This window comes from Crocuta crocuta, unplaced genomic scaffold (genome assembly GCF_008692635.1).
Source record: "Crocuta crocuta isolate KB4526 unplaced genomic scaffold, BGI_CrCroc_1.0 scaffold318, whole genome shotgun sequence".
NCBI lineage: Eukaryota > Metazoa > Chordata > Mammalia > Carnivora > Hyaenidae > Crocuta > Crocuta crocuta.
In genome coordinates, this window is record NW_027531425.1 from 4,815,577 (window position 1) to 4,837,836 (window position 22,260).

General features: G+C 51.8%; 1 protein-coding gene across 1 annotated transcript in view; it reads left to right on the forward strand.

Moving 5' to 3' along the window:
- Positions 1 to 22,260, forward strand: part of CACNA1S (calcium voltage-gated channel subunit alpha1 S) — a 67,886-nt gene that overhangs the window by 23,608 nt on the left and 22,018 nt on the right. The window contains exons 8-24 of the mRNA XM_077772127.1: positions 1,020 to 1,165; positions 1,637 to 1,718; positions 3,689 to 3,849; positions 6,991 to 7,216; positions 7,980 to 8,187; positions 9,282 to 9,402; positions 10,228 to 10,342; positions 11,452 to 11,545; positions 12,208 to 12,277; positions 14,818 to 14,950; positions 15,614 to 15,743; positions 16,723 to 16,782; positions 18,324 to 18,430; positions 18,897 to 18,984; positions 19,223 to 19,330; positions 21,654 to 21,706; positions 21,977 to 22,123. Coding sequence (XP_077628253.1) covers positions 1,020 to 1,165; positions 1,637 to 1,718; positions 3,689 to 3,849; positions 6,991 to 7,216; positions 7,980 to 8,187; positions 9,282 to 9,402; positions 10,228 to 10,342; positions 11,452 to 11,545; positions 12,208 to 12,277; positions 14,818 to 14,950; positions 15,614 to 15,743; positions 16,723 to 16,782; positions 18,324 to 18,430; positions 18,897 to 18,984; positions 19,223 to 19,330; positions 21,654 to 21,706; positions 21,977 to 22,123 — 2,049 coding nt within the window. The remainder of the gene's footprint in view (positions 1 to 1,019; positions 1,166 to 1,636; positions 1,719 to 3,688; positions 3,850 to 6,990; positions 7,217 to 7,979; positions 8,188 to 9,281; positions 9,403 to 10,227; positions 10,343 to 11,451; positions 11,546 to 12,207; positions 12,278 to 14,817; positions 14,951 to 15,613; positions 15,744 to 16,722; positions 16,783 to 18,323; positions 18,431 to 18,896; positions 18,985 to 19,222; positions 19,331 to 21,653; positions 21,707 to 21,976; positions 22,124 to 22,260) is intronic.

The following is a 22,260-nucleotide window of genomic DNA, read 5'->3' on the forward strand; positions in this document are numbered from 1 at the left end:
TTTTTTTTTTTTTTTTTTAGCTCTGATTGAAATTTAGTGTTTCCTTTCAATAGGCATGGAGACAGCTCCCCACGGTGGTATTTAGCACTCCCTATGACTTGTCCCAATAGAAACCACACATCACTTACAATTGTTGCAAATGGTCCTGACTCTCATTACTACTTTGAAACTACCATAGTTGTTAGATCTGCAACTTGACTCTGCTAGTGAGTGAGTTCACAGAGAAGCATATAGGGAACTTACCACAATTTCCTTATGTGTTAATAACTATATTTCAATATAATCGATTCCTTTGTAACGAGATGGTTTTACCCTGTGCATTTTGCAACATTTTCCTGACGAGGTAGCCACAGTTTTCCAGGAAATACCAAAGGATCCACAGCAGGAAAGGGTAAAGACCCCCTGCCCGAGCTCTGTCCTCTGGGAGTGGTGCTGAGGGCTGAGGCGCTGATGTGACAAGCCAATGCCCACGCTTGAATCTCCCTCTCTCCACCCTGCTTAGTGGCTGAAGGCTGCCTCTGCTGGTCTGAAGACCCCCTCACTGACCTTCTGGTCCTTTCCTCCTAGTATGGCCAGCTGGTTTCTTCTAGACTCAGGGGAATTTCTTCCAGGCTTTAGGTCTGTAAGCAGAACTAAATTCCTAAGGTAGCTTAGAGGGTCAGGCAGCATGGCAGATTTGAGGACCCGTGGCTGATTCTGTTAGGGAAATGGACTGTCATGTCATTAACCCCTAATATCCAAGGTAACCCCAAGACGAGGTAGGATAACTATTAGATAAGATGAAAGGAAGGCAATGAGAAAAGCAGGCTATGTGCTCCAAGGTGGGGGATGGGGAGGGGGCATGAGGGTGGCTGCCCCTCTGTCCCCTGGAAGGGCACCTGGACCCCAGGCGACACCCTGGGCCCGAAGGCAGGGGCACATCCAGCCACAGAATGTGCTCTCTCTGTCCTTCGGAAGCTCAATCCTCCTCCACGCCCTTTTATTTTTCTCTGCCCTTCCCCATCTCTCTGTTCCTTCAGGGAATTCACTAAGGAGCGGGAGAAGGCCAAGTCCAGGGGAACCTTCCAAAAGCTCCGGGAGAAGCAGCAGCTGGAGGAGGACCTCCGGGGCTACATGAGCTGGATCACGCAGGGCGAGGTCATGGACGTTGAGGACTTGAGAGAAGGTTCGGGCCCTCAGCCATAGACAGCGTGCCCTCCTCACCCCTGAGCTGCCCCTCACGGTGGGGGTGGGGGGGTGGCTCCCAGAGAGAGCGCTGTGTCTGTAACCCTTCTGCAAGCCTGGCAGCCCTTCTGGCAGGTATAACTTTGCCAGTTTGCAGGTAAGAACACTCAGGCCCCTAGGGGGCGAGTGACCCGCCTAAAGCCTTACAGCTCAAAACGATGGCATCTAGGTGTGCCCGGGGCTCTTCCTGAAATACAGAGTGCCAGGCTGCCTGTCCACAGCCACCCCTGCCCTGCAGGTATGGGCTCTTCCTCAGGCAGCTCAGGAAAGCACAGAGCCGCCCAGGCCCGCCTGGGGCCTGTTGTCACAGGTGCCTCCAGCCAACGGCCGCCTTTCCAGGTGTGCCCAGCCTAGGTGTGTCCAGCCCAGAGGGGCCCCAAAGACTGGCCCACCATTTCTCTCTTGTTCCCAGGGAAGCTGTCTTTGGATGAAGGAGGCTCTGACACAGAGAGCCTGTATGAAATCGAGGGCTTGAACAAAATAATCCAGTTCGTGTGAGTATCTTCCCTCTCCCCCGGGGTCTTCCCAGCCTCAGAGCTCCCTGAGACATGGAGTTAGGACCCATTTGCTGTTCCCCACGTACTGCTAGAACCCACGTACTCACTTTAGAGTCACATTCCCAATCCACCAGTGTACTTGGAGGGCACTCAGCAGATGACCTGCGTGTACACCGCACAGGGAAGAAGCCTGGCAGGAGGCAAGGAGAGAATTTGGCTGCTCACCCTCTGATGAGAGTGGAGTCAGTGGGGTACTTAGTCCTGGAAATATCTGCTCAAGAAGAGGGAAGGTGTGCTCTGCAAAGAGGTAGCATGGAGAGGTTTGCAGGAAGGAGGCTGGCCGCCCAGGGGTCTGGAGACAAGGGGACACTCCAGACTCAAGTGCCTTTGTCCCAAGAGGAAGATGTATTTGTTTGGTTGCCTGCTTCCTTTGACAAATCCTTACATCACTGTGATTTTGAAAGCTCAAGGAGTAGAGAAATACATCAAAGAAAAGATGAGGGTCCCACTCGCCCTGCAAAGAGGTAACCATGGTAACAGATGTGTATCCCTCTAAGACCTTTGCTATGCTTTTATCTCTCTTATACACAGACACACACAGACACACACACACACACACACACACACACACACACAGACACAGACACACACACACATGAGGTGTTTTGTTTTGCTTGGGTTTTTACATGACGGGATTCTTTATGTTAACTGTCACCACAGAACCCAGAACAGTGTCCAACACAGAGGAGGTCCTGCCAAATACTCGATAAACAAATGAATACGATATACACAGTATCTACAGACATTTTTTAACTTAAAATTGTCTGTTTAGGGCAACTTTATAATACACACCCATCTTTTTGTTTAAGACTTTAATTTCTTTAGCGCCATTTTAGGTTCACAGCAAAATTGAGCAGAAGGCACAGAGACTTCTCATATGCCCCTGCCACCACACGGCACTGCCCTCTCATCACCATCCCCCCACCAGAATGGGACAGTTGTTAGAAGTGATGCACCTGGTTTACCATGGGGCTCACTCTTGGCGCTGTCCCTTCCTCCCATGGGCTTGGACAAATGTATGAGGACATGGATCCATCATTATAATATCATACACGGTATCTTCCCTGTCCTAAAAATCTGCTGCACTCTGCCTCCTCTCCCTCCCTCCCTCCACTCCCCCGCCCNGCTTTGCCTTTCCCAGAATGTCTCATAGTTAGAATCATGCAGTACGTAGGCTTCTCAGACTGGCTTCTTTCACACAGTGATAGGCACTTAAGTTTCCTCCATGTCTTTATGGCTTGATGGTTCACATACCTTCATTTGGTGTATCTTTGGGTATAAAGTATTTCACAGTATGAATATATCATAAGATATTTCATTCATCTTTGCAATTTTTGACAATGCAAACAGCGCCACAGGAGCAGCTGTACCGAAGTATGAATATTCCATCTGGGCTGATTCCAAGAAATGGAATTGCTGGGTCAAAGAGTATATAGATTTTGAAACCTTGGTCAGTGCTGCCAAATGGTTCTCCAAAGCGGTTGTAGTGATTGTAACATAGCCCTTTCCACACACCCTCACCAACACCAGATATGATTAATCTGTTACAGAATTGCTTTTATTATAATGAGCAACATGAGGCGTCCCAGTGTGCTTTAATTAAAATTAAAGTATGTGGAGCCCTTAGAGTATGCCGGGCACTGTGCTAAGCATTGTGCTCACATAATGTCTAATTCCCTCTGAGGCTGGAATTGTTATTACTCTCCTCTGAAAGAGGAAGAGCTTCACTAGTAAGAGGCAAGATTTTAAATCAGTCTGGCTCTGCAGTTCTTGCCCTTAACTTCTCCCATGTAGCCACAGAGTGGGCGATGAGGTTAAGTATGGCTGGGGTCTATCCCAAAGCAACTACAGAAAGGAAGGAGCTTAGAATAAAGGTGCTCTTTGCCTCCATCTTTCTCCTTTCCCAGCCGCCACTGGAGGCAGTGGAACCGTATCTTTCGTTGGAAGTGCCACGATGTGATCAAGTCCAGAGTCTTCTATTGGCTGGTGATCCTGATCGTTGCCCTCAACACCCTGTCTATCGCCTCAGAGCACCACAACCAGCCTCTCTGGCTGACCCATTTGCAAGGTGAGACAGCACAGAGTGAAGCCAGGAAGAGGGCAGATGTGGCAATGCCAAAGCCAGCCAGTAGCACCTCAGGTTTGGCAGAAGACATCAAGTGGGTATTGACATTGTTTACTAGAAATTATAGGCTGGTAGTACATTTTTTCCCCTGGTGTTACCAGGGGCAATTACAGCAACTCATTGGGAAGCCTCCAACCACTCACCCAGGTGTCTGGGTAAATTACTACAATTTCAGATTCTGAACATAAGGGTTACCAGCAATCTAGAACTCCAAACATCCAAGTTCAAATTCTACTCCCCAAACAGCAGTCTTTCACCAACTATTTATTGTATGCATACCATATGTAAGGCACAGAAAAAGAACTCGGGATGCAGAGAGAATCAATATGCTATTCTTGCCTTCCAGGAACTTACTTAGCTAGAGAAGACAGATGCTAAAGAATAATGTCAAGTCCATACAGGGAGGGGAACAATAGAAGCAAATAAATTTTAAAAAATAGAAGCAAATATAAGGTAGCAAGAGAAGGATTACAAGGGAGGAGATGCTGGAGCTCCATGGATCTTAAAGAATAAGTAGACAAGCCTCCAAGCAGTTAAAGGGAAGTTCCCACAGAAGGAACAGCATGTGAAAGATGTGAAGATATAGAACAGTTTGGTGAATTCAGGGAGCTGTAAGAACTTTGTATGTAACTGAGAGTAGCGGGGTTGTTAGCACACAGAGGCCCTTAAATACTTTTTGGTGAAGTGTTGGGACTTTAAACTTCAAGTGGCGGGAAGCTAATGAAAAGTTGTCAGCAGGAGTATAACATGATCAGACCTGAGTTTTTGAAAGATCAGTTTTGGAGGAAGGTAAGTCAGCCTCTTCCCCATGATAAATGTTCCTCTGCGTGAGGAGCTCTGGACTGTGAAAAGGCAGAGACTAAGAGGACAGGGAGACCAGTTCCAACATGGCGGACTAAGCTAAGTGGCTTCACCACTACAGACACGTAGCAATGCTGCCTAAGTCATAATAACAATATTTCAAAGAAAGGCCAGGAAGTCTCTGAGTCACAGAGATGAAGAAGCCACTGAAAGCCAGAGCAGTGAGCTCAAGAGTTGACTTCCAGGAATATTCTAGACCTAGAGCTAAACCCTGAAGGGTGGCAGTTGGGTTCTTAATGACTATGCAGGAACAGGAGATAGGGCCCATAGCCTGGGTGAGATGAGGAACTAGAACTGACCACTGCATAGAGCTAGAGCCCAGGGCTGCCCCTATGTGAGGGAAGCAAAAATCTCACTGTGGATTGGGCCAGGGAAGGACTGTGGAAGTTTATTCCTGCTGTCAGCACTAGGAATAAGGAAAAATGTCTCAGGGGAAAAATTGAAATCCAATCTGTGCCCTGTAGAAGTATAGGGTCCAATTTGCACTAACCCACGTGGTGTAGGGATCCTAATTTAAGAGAGAAACATAAAAAACTAGTCTCAGCCAGGTGAAACCCCTGTGGTACCAGGCAGAAACAAACATAAACTCTTTAAAGATGCTTTCTCAACCCAAGGCATACAGAATTCCTGCAGAGAAAAGTGTTTTCCAAAGATGAACTCACAATAAAACAATAGCAAACCAAATAAGGAGGGCCACTCTGAGCAAGAATTATCAAACAACCAATAGGAGTTAGAAACCCCAGGGGCATGAGATAATAGAACAGTACAAAAGATACTATGTTTAAAGTATGAAAAAGATAAAAGAAAGAATATAGAAGACCGTCTTTTTCTATAGGAAGGAGATAGGGAAAATTACAACAGATCAGATGCATGCACGCATTGCAACCAATCTTTATGCATGCATTCATTGCAAATAGTCTTCTTGCAAGCCCCTTGAATGTGCCAAAGATGGCCAATGCATTGTCAATGGCTGTATGTGGACAAGATGTGAACACTGTCCACCAAAAAGAGTCAGAGATTTGAGGTTCCTGGCCTGTACAGACAAAGAGATGGTAGTGGCACAAACTGAGATGGGGAAGACAGTCAATGACTGGGTATATTTTGGCGTGAGGGAGGATGGGCAGGACTCATCAGCTTAGTGTCAGTCATGTTGAGTTTGAGGTGCCTTTGAGACATCCCAATGGAAATGTCAAGGAGGCAGATGGAAAGACAGGTATGGAACTCAGTGGAGAGGTCTGAGTTGAAGAATTAAAAGTTGGGCATCATTGGCAGGGACAGCAATAGAAGCTACGGCCTTAGAAGGCATCACCAGATCACCAGAGGATCGTATATACTAAATGTACAGCTCAAGGTCAGCATTCAATGATTAGATAAGGAATTGCATCTGCAGAAGAGGCTTGGGAGAAGCAGGAGAAGTAGGAGAAATCCAGAAGGAATGGTGTCACAGAAGCTAAGGAAAGAGAATATTTGAAAAAAGCAAGGCTGGTCAACAATGCCCAGTGCTTCTAGGAAGTCAGGAAAATTGAAGGTTAAAATGACCATTGTATTTACTGACATGAAAGTAATGACCCTGAGAGAGTTTGTTGGTGGAGGGATCAGGTGGACCCACTTAGGTATGAGTTAAAAAGTATATGGGGCAGGGCAGGGTGTGAAGAAGTGAAGGATCTGAGTAGATAACCTTTTGGGAAGTCAGGCTGTGATAGGGAAGAGAGAGCTAGAGCAGGAACTATCTGGGGGGTGGGGTGGGTGGAAATGGGAGAGACTTCTGCATTTGAAAATGGCAATGGGAGAATCCATTTGAAAGGAGAAATTAAACACACAGGAAAGAAAAGAGATTGTTGACAGTGGGTTTCGTGAGTTGGGGGTCAGGGGGCAAAGCATAGGTGGACAGGTTGGCTTTGGAAAGGTGGGGGGTCCCCACCTCCAGCAAGAGACAGGGATGTGCACAGTAAGGAGAGTGTGGCAGAACTTGATTTTAACTTAAGTGAAATTAAAAGTAATAAAATTCACTTTTGTTAAATATCATATGGTTTCACTTTTTAGAAATTTATATCAGCGTTCCTTCAATGGGCAACATTCACCAGGTGTGACTGGACTTGGGGAGCAGAAAAGGGAGAAGCACATGAGGGTGTCAGGGGTGGGGGGAGGGGCCAAGGCAAAGTCCCCGAGGCAGGGGGAGGGAAAGAGAGCGGAGGCGCTGAGGCCCGGCCACCCACCCTGCAGACATTGCCAACCGCGTGCTGCTGGCCCTCTTCACCATCGAGATGCTGATGAAGATGTACGGGCTGGGCCTGCGCCAGTACTTCATGTCCATCTTCAACCGCTTCGACTGCTTCGTGGTGTGCAGCGGAATCCTGGAGATCCTGCTGGTGGAGTCGGGAGCCATGACCCCCCTGGGCATTTCTGTGCTGCGTTGCATCCGCCTCCTTCGGATCTTCAAGATCACCAAGTAAGCGCCGGGCCAGGCTGCTGGGGGGTGGCTCCGGGGGCAGGGTGGGGGGCAAGCGGACAAGTGCCTGGTCTGGTCCAAACTGGCTCATTTCCCGTGGTGTGGGGTGTGTGCAAGTTCACGGGTGTCCCCTTGCCCAGGACTTCCCTCCCTCCTTAAAAGAAACCCCCCTCTTTGCCAGAGAAATGACTTCCCCTTTTGACCTCATTCCTTTATATATTTTTTTCCTTCTTACCATCTTGTGGCAGGGCAGGGGTATGGAAAGGAGAGAGGAAAGAGAATGAGAAGAGCATTGGGAGAGGGAGGAAGGAGAGGAAGCTGAGAAGAAAGGAGTAGGGAAAGAGGGTGGAAATGGGGAAGGAGAATAAAGCATAAGGATTGAAGGAAGGTGGTGCAGGAGCAGACACTCACTCATTGATTTCGGAGGGCTTATTGAGCACCCACCTGAGTGGGGGACTGTGCTAGGCACAGGGCTGGCAGGGATGCGCAGAAAAGTGGTTGTGGTTCTTAGTCTCATGGGGTCTAAATCTAGTGGTGTGACTGACTTAGTTGCACTAAGGAGTATGAATGACAAAATTCAAGAAGTGTTTGGACAGAAGGAAAGAGCGGGTGTGCAGCATGAATCTGGGGGCCTCCCACCCCAAGGCCACCCCTTTTCCATCTGTGTCCCTCAGTCCTAAGCCTCTGCCCCAGCCCGGCCAGACATCATGGACACCATGCAGGGGGCACTGCTCTCCACCTGTGATCCTCTCTCTGCCTTCAGGTATTGGACGTCACTGAGCAACCTGGTGGCATCCCTGCTCAACTCCATCCGCTCCATCGCCTCCCTGCTGCTGCTGCTCTTCCTCTTCATCATCATCTTTGCCCTCCTGGGCATGCAGCTCTTCGGGGGCAGGTATGACTTCGAGGACACGGAGGTGCGGCGCAGCAACTTTGACAACTTCCCGCAGGCCCTCATCAGCGTCTTCCAGGTAGGTTGTGCTGCAGGTGCTAAATCCCACTTCTTGTCCTTCAAGATCGGTGTGGGTATCACCTCCTCCAGGAAGCCTTCTGCGATCTGCTGGTTTGAGTTCAAGGTCCCTCTCCAGGTCCGCTCAACCTCTGTGCTCCTCTCTATTGTAAGAGCTGCTGTTTGTCTCCTTCACCTGCCTGAGACTAGGAGCTGTGCACAGTTTGTCCTATTTGTCTTTGTCCCTGGTGGCTAGCAGAGTGCTGGCCCACAGTAGGATCACTAATACCAAATAAATGGAGTCCAGGGGCCTGCTTTCTCTCTCATGCACTACTCATATCTCTAAGCACAGAGTCAGACAATGAGCTCTCCCCCAACAAGACTGGAAAAGTCCCAGAGAAATGCCAACCATTTCTCACTGGGAATACATGGCTCCCGCAACGTTCACTAGAAGCCATGCAGAGATACACAGCTGTGNAGCCAACAAGACTGGAAAAGTCCCAGAGAAATGCCAACATTTCTCACTGGGAATACATGGCTCCCGCAACGTTCACTAGAAGCCATGCAGAGATACACAGCTGTGACTCATGGGGGCCTTCAGAGCCATAACCTCCTGGAGGAGCCCCCTTAGTGTAGAGCAGAGGAACGCTCCTGTGTGTCAGAGCCAGCACTTATGAGGACATCACCTCGTTGGTACCAGTGAGAAGGGCGATGTGTGGCAGTCAGTTGGTCTTAAAGATGACTTTACCCTCTCTTTCTTCCATTCACCCCAAGGCTGGTCCGGCATCATGACCTAGAAGGCACTTGACATTTCACACTATTTCTGGAGGCTGGAATGCCAGGGGGCATGGGTGGGCGCAGGACAGTTAAGTCTGGGCATTAGGAACAGAGCACAGGGACGTGGTGACCCCACAGTCAAACTCCTTGGCCCTGAAGAGGCAGCAGTAAGGGCTCCCAGGAGAAGAGTGGGGACTGTTCATCCTGGCCATGAACGAAGACAGGAAAGGTTGAGGGGAACTGACAGAGTTGGAAGGGGCCTTTTGGGCAATGTGGTCCCGACAGAAGACTCTCAAGTCCCTCTGCATCCCTCTACCCCAGTGCGCCCTGTCCCTCTAGGTCCTAACAGGTGAAGACTGGAACTCTGTGATGTACAATGGGATCATGGCCTACGGCGGGCCGTCCTACCCTGGGGTGCTCGTGTGCATTTATTTCATCATCCTTTTTGTCTGTGGCAATTGTATCCCCTCAGGAAAAGGGAAAAGAAAAGAGCTGAGGGAGGGGGCTGGGACAGGGGCTTTAAATGCGGGTCAAGGGTACCCACTTGCCAAACACTGGGCCCTCTGGCTGGAGGAGAGCTTCCTGGCTCATGGTGGGGGCAGGGAGATGGGACATAGCAAATAGCAAGTGCAGGTCAAGCTGTAGGATAATTCCTTCCAGCAGGAAAGGGAAAGGACCGCAGAAGTGACTGGTTGCAGGTGACAGGATTTAATCCCAGAGAAGCTGGTGAGCCTGGAACAGGTTTGGTGGAGGGGCCGTGAAGATGGTGGGCAGTCTGGTCCACAGGCTCCGAGGCAGGCAGGGAGGAGCCAGGGAACAGGCAGACCGAGAGTGAGATGGGCAGATGAGAGGGCAAGGTGGATGAGGCAGACAGAGCCAGCAGTGCCCAGGTTCTGATGCCTGCCCCGTGCAAGCTGATGTTACGAGTAGCGGGGAGGGAGGGAACCAGCGCTCCTTCAGTTCATGTGTGCTGAGCACGACTCTCAGTTACAGTGCCTTACCGGCTCCCCACAACACCCCCTGAAAGAGCTGGGATCAGTCCTGTGGGCAAAATGGAGGGTATTCAAGGCCGATCATGGGCACCCTCTGCAGGCAGGCTCCCCTGCAGATGCTTGTGCATGTGGTTGACCCTGTGCCATCCCATGGGGTGACCAGCAAGAAGAACTCCAACAACCTACCAATGAAGCGGGGTTAAGTCACACCAACCCATGGGTGGGGTGGGACTCTGGCCCCCAAGGTTTTCCTTTCATCCACAACCCAAGACTCCTTAGCTGGACACCCTCAGATATCCTGCTCAATGTCTTCCTGGCCATTGCTGTGGACAACCTGGCTGAGGCAGAGAGCCTGACTTCTGCCCAGAAGGCCAAAGCAGAGGAGAGAAAACGCAGGAAGATGTCCAAGTGAGTGCTGCATCCTCAGAAGGGACGGGCCTGGCATGCTTGATGATGGCCTCCTATCTCTGGGGCAGGTGGCTCCTTGGAACCTGATGAGCAGAGGCTGTGCCACAGCGACACCTGTTCCAGTGGGCAGGCTTCTGCAGCCAGCATGTGGAGGGATGGCTGAAGTCCTAGGTGGTATCCCTGGGCACAGAATTGGAGGCAGTCGGCTTCTAGACAAGCCTCGGGAAATGTGGTGGCAGAGCCAGGCAGGTAGGACAGGGTGGCCTGGTGGAGAGTTCTAAGAATTCTACCAGTCCTGCCACCGAGTCCCTGCACTTCTTGAAGGGAGTCGTTTCTCTTTGCTGAGCCCTGGCCATATTGTATGTGAAGTGTTGGTTGACTTCTCGGGTCCTTTACTCTTCACTCCATCTGTGAGTTGTGTAAGTCTCTGTAGCCTGACGCCCTCCTCTAGGAGTAGAAGCAGGACTGGTCTTCCACACGGTGTCTCTCAAATTCTAACTGCAAATGAATCACCTGGGGGATCTTGTTAAAATGCTGATTCTGATTCACTAAGCATTGGGTGGGGTTGATGTTCTGCGTTTCTAACAAGCTCCCAAGGCTGCTGATTGGAGAACCATAAGTGAATGGTTCTAGACAAAAGTCCTGCTTCCTCTGTTGCCCATGCCTGCAGGAATGACACGCCCATTCTGGGTACAGGCAGGATAGGAGGAGAAAGAGAGAGATCAGCAAAGGAATCCAGATACTTCCAAAGAGTTGAGTCCCATCTTGAACCAAATCATGCTTCCACATTGTGAATTCTTCATGAAACAGGCACAAAACCACTTTCCACTCATTTACCTTCAATGAACACTAAGTGCAGCTGACCAGTGAGCCATATTTAGCCACAGCCCCAAGGGGAGCATCATGCCTTTTCATCACAGAGAAAGGACTTGCCCAGGCCTATAGCACCTCCCATTTGGCAGTCTACGCTGCTCCATCCTCTACAGAGCTCCCTGAGTCCTTGGTGTGGGATCCCCTTGAGGATGCCATTAGACTAAGCAGATCCCTGAAAACTTTCTAGTTGGGCTTCCACTGTGGGATTTCTTGTGTGTGTGTTTTTTTAAACTTAGGCGTCTTCCAGACAAGTCAGAGGAAGAGAAGTCAGTGATGGCCAAGAAGCTGGAACAGAAACCCAAAGGTGAAGGCATCCCTACCACTGCCAAGGTGAGCATCGTGTGGGGTATCTTCAGAGACAGGATGGGGAGGGACTCTGCAAGTCCTCTGGTTCACCCCCATGCCTGAGGGTGCTGGCGGGTAGGTAGGGATTCGGAAAGGAGCTATCTGCCTGGTTATCAGCCAGGTGAGGACATCTGCCTCCACTCAACTGGGGAGAGAGTCAGTGGCTACACTCCCACAAGGAATCCTTCGTACTGAGAGGCATAGATGCCCCAGGCTGGGACCCAGACTTCCTCAGAGTCCCAGTTTTCCACCCCAGTCAAGGTGTCCCCCTCCCCACCTGACACCCCTGTTCCATTGAGAGGCCCAGCCGGGCTTCCCATCCCTTCCTGCTTGCTCCAGCCTGGCTCTGCTCAAACTTTCTGGAAATGGTGGAAGCAGAGGTCCAAGGGTTGGAGAACTGGGCCCCAGAGAACTAAGCAGGGGATACCGTGCATGGGCTCAGACAGGCTGAGGTCTTGGCAACTTGTCTGACCTTTCTAGGGTTGGCTTCTCATTCATAGAAAGGGAATGATCCTATATGACCTATCCCCCAGGCTGTAGGGAGGACCGAGCTGAAGCCAACCTACACTGACCTTCCAGTAAATGCTCAGTAAGCAGAAACTACAACTTTGCTTTCATCCTCATCTTCGTTGTGTTCCTTCCTACAGCTGAAAATCGACGAATTTGAATCTAATGTCAATGAAGTGAAGGATCCCTACCCCTCAGCTGACTTCCCAGGTGAGGGCTGTGGGACTGCTGGGGTGTATGCTGGGGTCAATTTCTCCCCAGGGACAACCTCTTGTGTATCCCCTTCCAGACCCTTCCTGGAGGGGATGGCGAGACAGAGACCTCCCTTCTGACCTAGTCATGCAAATACGCCATCTGCCAGCCTGCCTCGTGTCCAACATGCACAATGGAAAAATCCACACATTCTATTTTCACTCAAATCAGCTAGTATTTATTGAGTGCCAGTTACATACTTCAGTACTGAGGACTCCTGTTTTCAAGTTTTCCATTCTGGTCATGCACACAGAGTAGATTATGGACGAGGAGGTGTCTGTCCGAGGTGTAGGAGATGGGCAGGTTACTCCCCACCCCATGTCCAGCGTGCCTGGGGGCTGGACTGGTACAGGGATAAATAGAACCATGACTTGCACTGTGGGAAAATCTAAATGAAGGAGGCAAGGATAGGGTGGGCAGGAGGGTAATACACAGCCATGGATAAACTATAAATGTCTCACAAATGAAGTAACCAGTAACTGCTGTGGAAGGAGAGAACACATGGATTTGCAGAACTGGGCTGGGCTCATGTAAAAAGCTGCCTGGCAGACCCCTGGAGCCGCAAAGCTCTGAGGTTCTCTCTTAGCCCGCCGCTCACAGGTCCTTGGAGCACTGAGTCACTGGGGCAATTTCAGGCTATTTCTGGAATTAGCTGATTAGCTTGTTTGCCCCAGTGACTCTAAACTCCAGGGGGACTTTTTGTGCTCCAAATGGCACAGAATAGGGACTCAATAAATAGAATAAATGAACACATGAAAGAATTTTGCAAAGTGATGTGTGGGAGAATGGAGCTGATCAAGACAGGACTAATCATATCTCTTCAAATGTCTGCCAGAAATGAATGGTTGGGTTTTAAAATAATTCATCTTGAGCTGTTTCATCTAACAACCTAGCAACCCAGCATATGGGGGTAGCTGGCACGCAGGGGAGATGACTGACCCAGGAAATCAGAGGTTAAGGAAAAGGAAAAGGGTTGGAAAGAAGGGGGGAAGGGGAGGTGGGGTGGGCATTGGCAAGAGAGTTCTTACCAAGGAGGTTGAATACATTTATTCTGCTTCTTTCCAAAGGTGATTTGAAGTGGCTTAGGACAAAAAGCAATTAGCAAAATGGGCATGGATGAGGCAAAAAAGAAAGCAAATATACTGGTTCTAAGAATTAGCAGTTTCCAATTATAAGAAGGGAGAAAGGGAGATTTCTGGTGGAGCTGAGAGCCTGTGCAGGCTGCCACATGGAGAAAGAAGAATCTAGTGGCTCTTTCAAGGCTTCCCCAAGGGGCTCTGCCAGGGGCCAGCAGGGGTAAGGATGAGGTGGTGATAGAGTGAGGGAAACAAGGGACTGGGAAAGACCTGCATATTGAGGGACACTCCAATTAAAAAAAATTTTTAATGTTACTTTATTTGTGAGAGAGAGAGAGAGACTGAGCACGAGCAGGGGAAGGGCAGAGAGTGAGGGAGACGCAGAATCTGAAGCAGGCTCCAGGCTCCAAGCTTTCAGCACAGAGCCCGATGCAGGACTCAAAGTCACAAACCATGAGATCATGACCTGAGCCGAAGTCAGACGCCTGACTGAGCTACCCAGGCGCCCTCCCTTTTTTTTTTTTTTAATGTTTTTAAATGTTTATTTTTGAAAGAGAGAGACAAACAAAGACAGAGCACAAGTGGGGAGGGGCAGAGAGAGAGAGGGAGACACAGATTCTGAAGCAGGCTCCAGGCTCCGAGCTGTCAGCACAGTGCCTGAAAGAGGGACACTCCAACTTTTGACAGTGCCCCCAGCCTGATCACTGGATCTTTGCGCCTCCCCCTGCCAGCCCCCAGCTGAGGACCTCAGGTAGTCAGCAGTTTCATGAAGCCATGAGACCTAGCAAATGAATCTAGAGGGTCCATCTCTTCCTCTTCTATCCCTCCTACCCTGGTATCTGCCTCGGTACTGGGGACTAGCTGAAGCTCAAGGAATATTGATTTTCTTTTTTCATGCTGGCAGTTTCTCTCTGAAATGATTATTAGAATTCTAGCTCGGGAGAGGAACTCAGAGTTTATTTATTTTGACAAGTCTCCTGCCCCTAATCAATTTCACAAACTGGGGACCTGAAGCCCAGGAAGGACGGAAACTTGCCTAGCATACACAGCAGGTTGGGGCCAGAGCCTGGACCATAGCTCAGGCCTCATCAGAAGTAGGGCCCCCCCCCATCTCCCAGGTGTGAGCATTTGAGACGGTGTGAGTCCAGCCCTGAGACAGAAGATGAAACAGCAAGACTCCTTGCCTTTGCTCTTGGCCTCACCTGTGGAAGGTTCTGGGACTGACATTTCCCCCTGACGGTTCAAACTTATTCCCTGAGGGTAAAGGGAGATGTTTGGACTGGACATCTGTGTCCTGCCTTGGCCCGCTACCACCTTCACTTGCTGGTTGCTGGGGGTTCAAGGTAGGATTCAGAGCACAGAAACCTGGGGGAGTATGGTATGTAAAGAAGCCCCCAATTTCTCTTTCTCCCTTTCCCACAGGCGATGATGAGGAAGATGAGCCTGAGATCCCAGTGAGCCCTCGACCACGCCCCCTGGCTGAGCTGCAGCTCAAAGAGAAGGCAGTGCCCATCCCAGAAGCCAGTTCCTTCTTCATCTTCAGCCCCACCAACAAGTGGGTGGTCCCTTGGCCATTGTGCAGGGTGATTGATGGAGCTCTCAGAGAGGGATAAGTTCTGCTCCAAAAAGACGCCTTTCCTTATTCTTTGGGCCTACAATCACACTATGAGAAAATGATTCCTTTAAGATCTTGCGCCTTGTTTAAAATGCTAGTATCTCTGGGAAAAAGTAGTGCCTTAAACCTTATCAGTTACTTACTGCTAAGAGGGGTTTTATATGTTGGTTCCCTTCTGGGGGCAATTTTAGACAGGACAAGGGGATGAGAACCAGGTGAGGCTGTATTTCTTTTTGGCTTTACACTTCTATACCTTTAAAATATACATAGACCATAGTTGTCGTGGAGTTTCATCTGTCTGCTTCACGGATGGAGATCCACCTGCTTCATTCTTTTTGTGGGGAAACCATAGGGTGGTGGAGGAGTATTGGGGAGGGGACAGGGGGTAGGAGAGATTTGGCTGGGAGAGGGGCTAGGGCTGCACTCCGAGCACAAGGGGCAGGGCCCCCACATGTCCAGCCAGAGGACAATTCAGATGCAGGCCAGCCTTCTCCACTGACCCAGGAAGAAGGGTTTCACTGTCTGTCTGTGGGACAGAGGCTCTGAGGCCTGAGTGCCCAGGAGCCCACTGCTCCCCTGATCCCCTTGCCATCCCTCCCCCAGGATCCGTGTCTTTTGTCATCGCATTGTCAACGCTACCTGGTTCACCAACTTCATCCTGCTCTTCATCCTGCTCAGCAGTGCCGCGCTGGCCGCTGAGGATCCCATCCGGGCCGAGTCTGTGAGGAATCAGGTGATGGCAGACCTGTGCCCTTTGCCAGCTCAGCACCCCTCCCTACCCCAGGCCTCAGCCACCCAGACACTGGGTGAGCCACCTCACCCTGGGGCTCAGAGTTTAACTGTATGCTCTATGTGGCCAGAGGCATCAGTGTTTCTTAGAGTTCAAATCCCTGGAGGGGTAAGACCAGCCAGCCCACTCCTGAACAGTGTTGTCACAGCATGCAACATAGACAGGCTCCTGTTGCCTAGTTTTAATGATGACAGTGATGGTGGTGATAGTGGTGGTGATTGTGGCAGTGGTGCTTGTGATGATGATAATGGTGGTGGTGGTGATGATGGTGGTAGTGATGATGGTGGTGGTGATGATAGTGGTGGTGATGGTGGTGGTGGTGGTGATGATGGTGGTAGTGATGATGGTGGTGGTGGTGGTGGTGGTGGTGGTGATGATAGTGGTGGTGGTGGCGGTGATGGTGGTGATGGTGGAGATGTTAATGGCAGGGGCTGTGGTGATGATAGTGGTAGTGTTGGTGATGGTGGTGGTGGTGATGGTGATAGTGATGATGTTGGGGGTAGTGATGATGATGGTAATGGCAGTGGTTGCGGTGATGATAGTGGTAGTGTTGGTGATGGTGGTGGCGGTGATGGTGGTGATGGTGGTGGTGGTGGTGGTGGTGGTGATGATAGTGGTGGTGATGGTGATAGTGATGATGTTGGGGGTAGTGATGATTATGGTAATGGCAGTGGTTGTGGTGATGATAGTGGTAGTGTTGGTGATGGTGGTGGCGGTGATGGTGGTGATGGTGATAGTGATGATGATAGCGATGGTGGTGATGGTGATGGTGGTGGTGGTGGTAATGATAGTGGCAGTGGTGGTGGTGATGATGGTGGTGGTGGTGATGGTAGTGGTTGTTGGGATTTTGATGAAGTTAACAATGATATCATTGTTCGGTTCTTCCTCTCACTGACTTCTCTCTCCCCTGCCCTGTCACCAGATCCTTGGGTATTTTGACATTGCATTCACCTCTGTCTTCACTGTGGAGATTGTCCTCAAGGTGAGTGAAGGCTGCGGGACAGCCTGGGTGAGTGGTGTCTCCACGCCAGGAAACCAGACCTTATGTGGCTCCAACTTACACACCCTGCAGTCACTCAGAGGCTGGGTTGCAGGGATGAGGGAAAGGCAAGAAGAAAGTGGAGAACATCAGGGAGAGACTCACAGGACCCAGGAGCAGATGGGGTTTCTGCTCATAAGCGGGGGCAAGAAGGTGAGCAGGTGGAGGGGTAGGGACGTGAATATAACCAACCTGCAGCCTGCACACCTCTCAGCTCTGCTCAGTGAGCACAGTCCCTGTCTATAAAGTCCTGGGCATTCTTCCTCCATATTGAAGCCACAATCAGCCTTAGACCCAGGGAGCCATGATTTGTTCCTAGACCTTTGTTAGCAGTGACTGAAAAGCCTCTCTCCGGGAGTCCCCAGAGAAGTGACCTTTGCCCTGGGTGGGTTTCTGGCAGCTCTGACCTTTATTGCCCACCATTCCTTACCCACAGCACATCACCGCTCTCTCATTCTCAAGGCAGACACACTCGGTTCACACCATCATAGTGGAGGGGCTCAGGGGCAGAGGGAGGGCCCATCTGGGACCCAAGAGCCATAGCCTTCACCTTCATGAATGAAGAGAGAAGAGGGGAGCTTTGCAGAAGGAATAGTCCAGAGCAGGCTGTAACATGAAATCAGGACAGTTCTTTATTTCAAGGCCTTTGACTATTAAAGCAGTTGAGCAGAGGGATGATGGCTTCCCTGAGGTCCAAGAGGACTTCCTGGAGGTGGTGGCATTAGAGTTAGACCTTGTGGTTCGACAGGACTTCATTAGGGAGAGATAGCAGGGGCAGTCCAGGAGGACAGAAAATGGCAAACACGTTGTGAGAAGGTGGTTCAGATGTGCTCAGAGAGGAGAAAGTGGTCCCTTTGGGCTGGGATATAGCACAGAACACAGAGGCTGGGAAGGCAAGTTGAGATGAAATCACCTTGAATGCCAGGAAAGGCTTCAGGCTCCTCAGACTTCAAGGGCATAACGTGTTTGCACAAAAGGCCTGGGAGATCATCACAGAGTACACGAAAGAAGCTGAAGGAACAGCAAGAAGGAGGGACAATGGGGAAGGGAGGGGTCGGGGTCCTAAAGGGGCTGCTCAGCCTGGCTCAGCAGTCCTCAGGGCACAGGTGACTTCTGAAGCTGCTTCCCGGGAGGGAGGAGGAGTATTTTACCATGTTCCACAGGGGAGAGAAGGGCCAGGGCTTCCCCACTCTGTGGCCCCGTGGGGAAGGAGACTGGAGTGCCCTATGGCATCTGACCAAAGAGACAAGCTCAGAGAGCTGCCCATGAGAAGTCCTCATGTTTCCAGAACTGGGAGCAGAGAACGGGAGGAGAAGCACTTAGGACACAGCAAGGAGTGGAGTGAAGGGTAGAGACCTCCTGGCAGCCATCTGCCTCAGCAGGTGTCTTCCGAGCAGGCGGATCTTCCTTCGGGAAGTCCTTCGTTGTGGGAACACACCTGTTCCCAAACTCCCCCCAACCCAGGATGCTTGCTGTCCCTGCAGATGACAACCTACGGTGCCTTCCTGCACAAGGGCTCCTTCTGCCGCAACTACTTCAACATCCTGGACCTGCTGGTGGTGGCCGTGTCCCTCATCTCCATGGGACTTGAGTGAGCAGTGACAGGGGCCGGCCCCGGGCGTGGACTGCTCCTCAGAGTGGAGTCCCACTCACTGTTTGTGGGTGGGCACCAAGCTGCAAGGCGAGGGAGTCTCGAGGCCATTGATGGGGGTCCAGGGTCCCCTGGGGTGTCACCAACTGGACTGAAGTGACAGTGCTAAGCAGGAGGGGATCCAGTCCTACCTTTGGGTCTCACCCAGTCTGATGGGAGAAACAGAGCCTGTAGCCCCCCCACCCCTCAGGGAGGAGTCCCGTCCTGTGCTGCATGGCACAGTGCCAGTTAGCAGGAGGTGGCTCTATCCTGGGATGGGCTCCACACACACTTAAGGGAAGGGTGGAGAGCATAGGAGTGTGTTCAGGCAGAAAGATGGCAGATGTGGGGGACCAGAAGCAGCAGGCAGGTGGAGGGCTAGAACAGCTGCCCTCAGCTCTTCCCTGCCTCCCTTCTGCCTTCCCAGGTCCAGCGCCATCTCCGTGGTGAAAATCCTGAGGGTGCTGAGGGTGCTCCGGCCCCTCCGGGCCATCAACAGAGCCAAAGGACTGAAGGTGAGAGGGCCTGGGTGGGACCCCAGGAGCAGGATAAGAGGGGGGCTGCAAGGACCTGACTCTAGAAACCGTAGCCCAGCTGTTGCTGGGGCACGTGTCGCATCCCCTTTGCCAAATGGGGGCAAGGATGGGGTGGGGCAGCCGTGCTTCCCCGCGAAGCTCTCTCTGCCCCCGCCTAGCTGGGAGGCAGCAGGGGGTAGCAAGGGTGGGCTGGTGCTGACCTGGCCTCCCTCCCCAGCACGTGGTGCAGTGTGTGTTTGTGGCCATCCGCACCATCGGGAACATCGTCCTGGTCACCACCCTCCTGCAGTTCATGTTTGCCTGCATCGGCGTCCAGCTTTTCAAGGTGAGCCCCACCTGCGTGGGCAGCTGTGCGTCCCTTCCGCAGCCCTGGTGCCAGCTCTCAGGCCAAGGCGAGAGCCGGTCTGTTCCCCACCCTCTAAGCAAAGGGAACCCCAAACCACGAAAACAGATGGCCTTGAGTGCAGAGTTGTGAGGCCAGGCTCTCCAGAGTCTGGATGAGGTTTCCTAGGTGATGCTCCTTCCTGGCGCCAGTGGCTCTGCTGGCCACCATGGCCTTTGCACCTGCTGTCTTCCTGGCTCTCCATGGCTTCTTGAGGACCAAGTCCCCTCCCCCACCTTCCGGGTCCTGTGAGCACCTCTCCCCGTTATCATACCCCCTACCCCTCCTATCCTGCCCAGCATCTAAAACAAGTCCCCCTCACCAGCCCCCAGCCACTCCACCTTCTTCAGTCAGCTGGACTTCTGCACCCCATGCTCCCGGCTAGTACATCTGGCATCATTCATATCTACCAAGAGCTTCTGAGGGAGGGAAGCCATCACTGTACTCTGGGGGCCGCCTCATTCTGTTCTCACTTTCCTGGGAGGACACAGCTATGTGGCTCCTCTCTAGGAATCAGCCCCACAAGCCTCCCCTTCCACTAAGCTGGTTTCCCGATGCCTCTGCCTTTCATACCATCTGCAGGACACAAAAATTGGTACCTGAGTACTCCAACACCCTGACATTTCCCTCCGTGACCCAATGTGCTCCTGCCCCTGAAGCATGATAATCGCGATGACGTCACTTCAGTCAGACCTAGGCAATGACATCATCTTACAGTCATTCATTCATTGAACAGCATTTATGGAGTATTTTCTCTGGGCCGGCACCTCTGCTAGGGAGCGAGTCATGAAGCAAACCCTACAAGTCCCTCCCTGTGGGCAGGAAGCAGGAAGTAGGAAGGAGGGAGAGGAGTCAAGGTGGGGTTCCCAGATGACCTTAAGGGAGATGGGTCCTATTGGTTACTGTCCTTGAGGGGGTGGAGGCATCACCTAGGAAACCGTATCCAGACTGAGATGGCTTAGCCTTGAAACCTGGATTACCATGATGTGCGTGTGACCTTCTTTCCTAGCTCCAGCAGAGGGCTGCCCCCTCCCCTCGAGCCCTGCCCCCTCCTCTGCCAGGCCAGGGGCGCTGGGTGTATGTCTGACTCCTTGCACCCAGCCTGGGTCTGACATACAGGTGGCCCACAAGACACACTCCCTGAAGGAATGAATGAGCAGCCCCCTCCTCTGGCTCCTGTGTCCCTTCCAGACAAGAGCAGTTGTCCCTCAACCCCCCCCACCCCTCTGGCCCCTGTGCTTTGGTTTCTTATCAAAAGACCCCCAGCTCCTGCCTGCTCAGATAATGGTCACACATCAGTTACAAGCAGCATCTTACCCCCACGTGTTACCCTGTGGAAACTTCGCATATGTTCTGTATTACATCAAGAGCTTGCTTTCTATATTAAAATGGGTGTTTGGTTTCAAGTGCCCAGAAACCTGTCCAGTGACAGCTGTGTCCTCTCCCTGCTTCTCCCCCAATGTCACCTGCCTCCTCTTCACCCCTCTGGTCTGGCAGCCATAAAGGGGGATGTGGCTGGAACAGCAAACCCCTGCAGCGGGCAGGACCGCTGTGCCTTCCACCAGTCCCGTATCCTTGGCCAAGGCGGCTCTTTCTCTGCGGGGACTTGACTAGATTCCAGGAACTTGGGACGTTATGTAGCTACATTAGGGCCTCGCAATCAACTCCTTTTCTTTAGACAGACTCTTCTGGGTGCCCAGTCTCTGGTGTAGATAAAAAGGGAAACTGTGCTGACTGCAACCTGTACAGGGGGCACAGTACCCATGGGCCTCTGGGCGGGGGTGCGGGAACTCCATTCCACTTTGAGATGATTTGTGTCATCAAGGCCCAGTCGGGGTCCATCCCTGCAGCTGTGACTCCCACTGCAGCCCTGTGGCCGCCACACTGGGAGGAGAAGGAAGGTGGAGTGGGGTGGAGGTGGGGGGCAGCACTTCTTCTTTGTCTGTTACGGGGAGACCTCAAGAGGGCTTCCTGTAGCGATGGGGGGCGGGGGCTCCCTGAGGGAGGGGCAGGGCTGAGCTATATTCATATTTCCTTTCCCTCAGGCCCAGCCTGTTTAGGAACTGGCTTCTCAGCCTTGGCAGCCTCAGGCCAGGTGGGGAAAGCCGCAGGGTAGCTGAGGGAAGGGATGATGGTGAAGGAGAAAGATGATGCCAGGGCCTTCCGTCCACACGCCCTGCCACTATGCACTTCCCTAGGCCATTTTCCAGTCCTGTTCCCATGACAATGTGTGTCTCTACCTCCCTCCTTCTCCTCCTGGACATAGGGGAAATTCTTCAGCTGCAATGACTTATCTAAGATGACAGAAAAGGAGTGCAGGTGGGCTGAGCTCTGCTGGCTGAGGGCGTGTGGTGGGACAGCCACTGGGTGGGGGACCTTGTGTGAGGGAGACCTGGGGAACCTGAGCCCCTAGGCCCAGGAAGTGTTCTAGAGGGTCCTTCCTTGGGTAACTGTGGTGAGGGAGTGCCCAGCAGTGTCCCTTCTGGTCCCCAGTCTCCTGTGTGCACACTGCCCAGGGCCCAGAGGACGTGGGTAGGGAGGAGGCTGCCCAGCCCTGCACAGTGGGGTGACTGAGCCTCCCCACCTCAGGGGCTACTACTATGTGTACAAGGATGGGGACCCCACGCAGATGGAGCTGCGTCCCCGCCAGTGGATACATAGCGACTTCCATTTCGACAACGTGCTCTCAGCCATGATGTCACTCTTCACAGTCTCCACCTTTGAGGGATGGCCTCAGTGAGTGAGGGCTGGGGCCTGGGTCCAATGCATGCATGGTGGGGGCAGTGACAGGGAGCCAACTTGCCCTTCTGCAGCCCTCATCGCTCTGTGCCAGGCCCGTGGTAAGGGGCTCAACAAACCCACCGGCTTTGAGG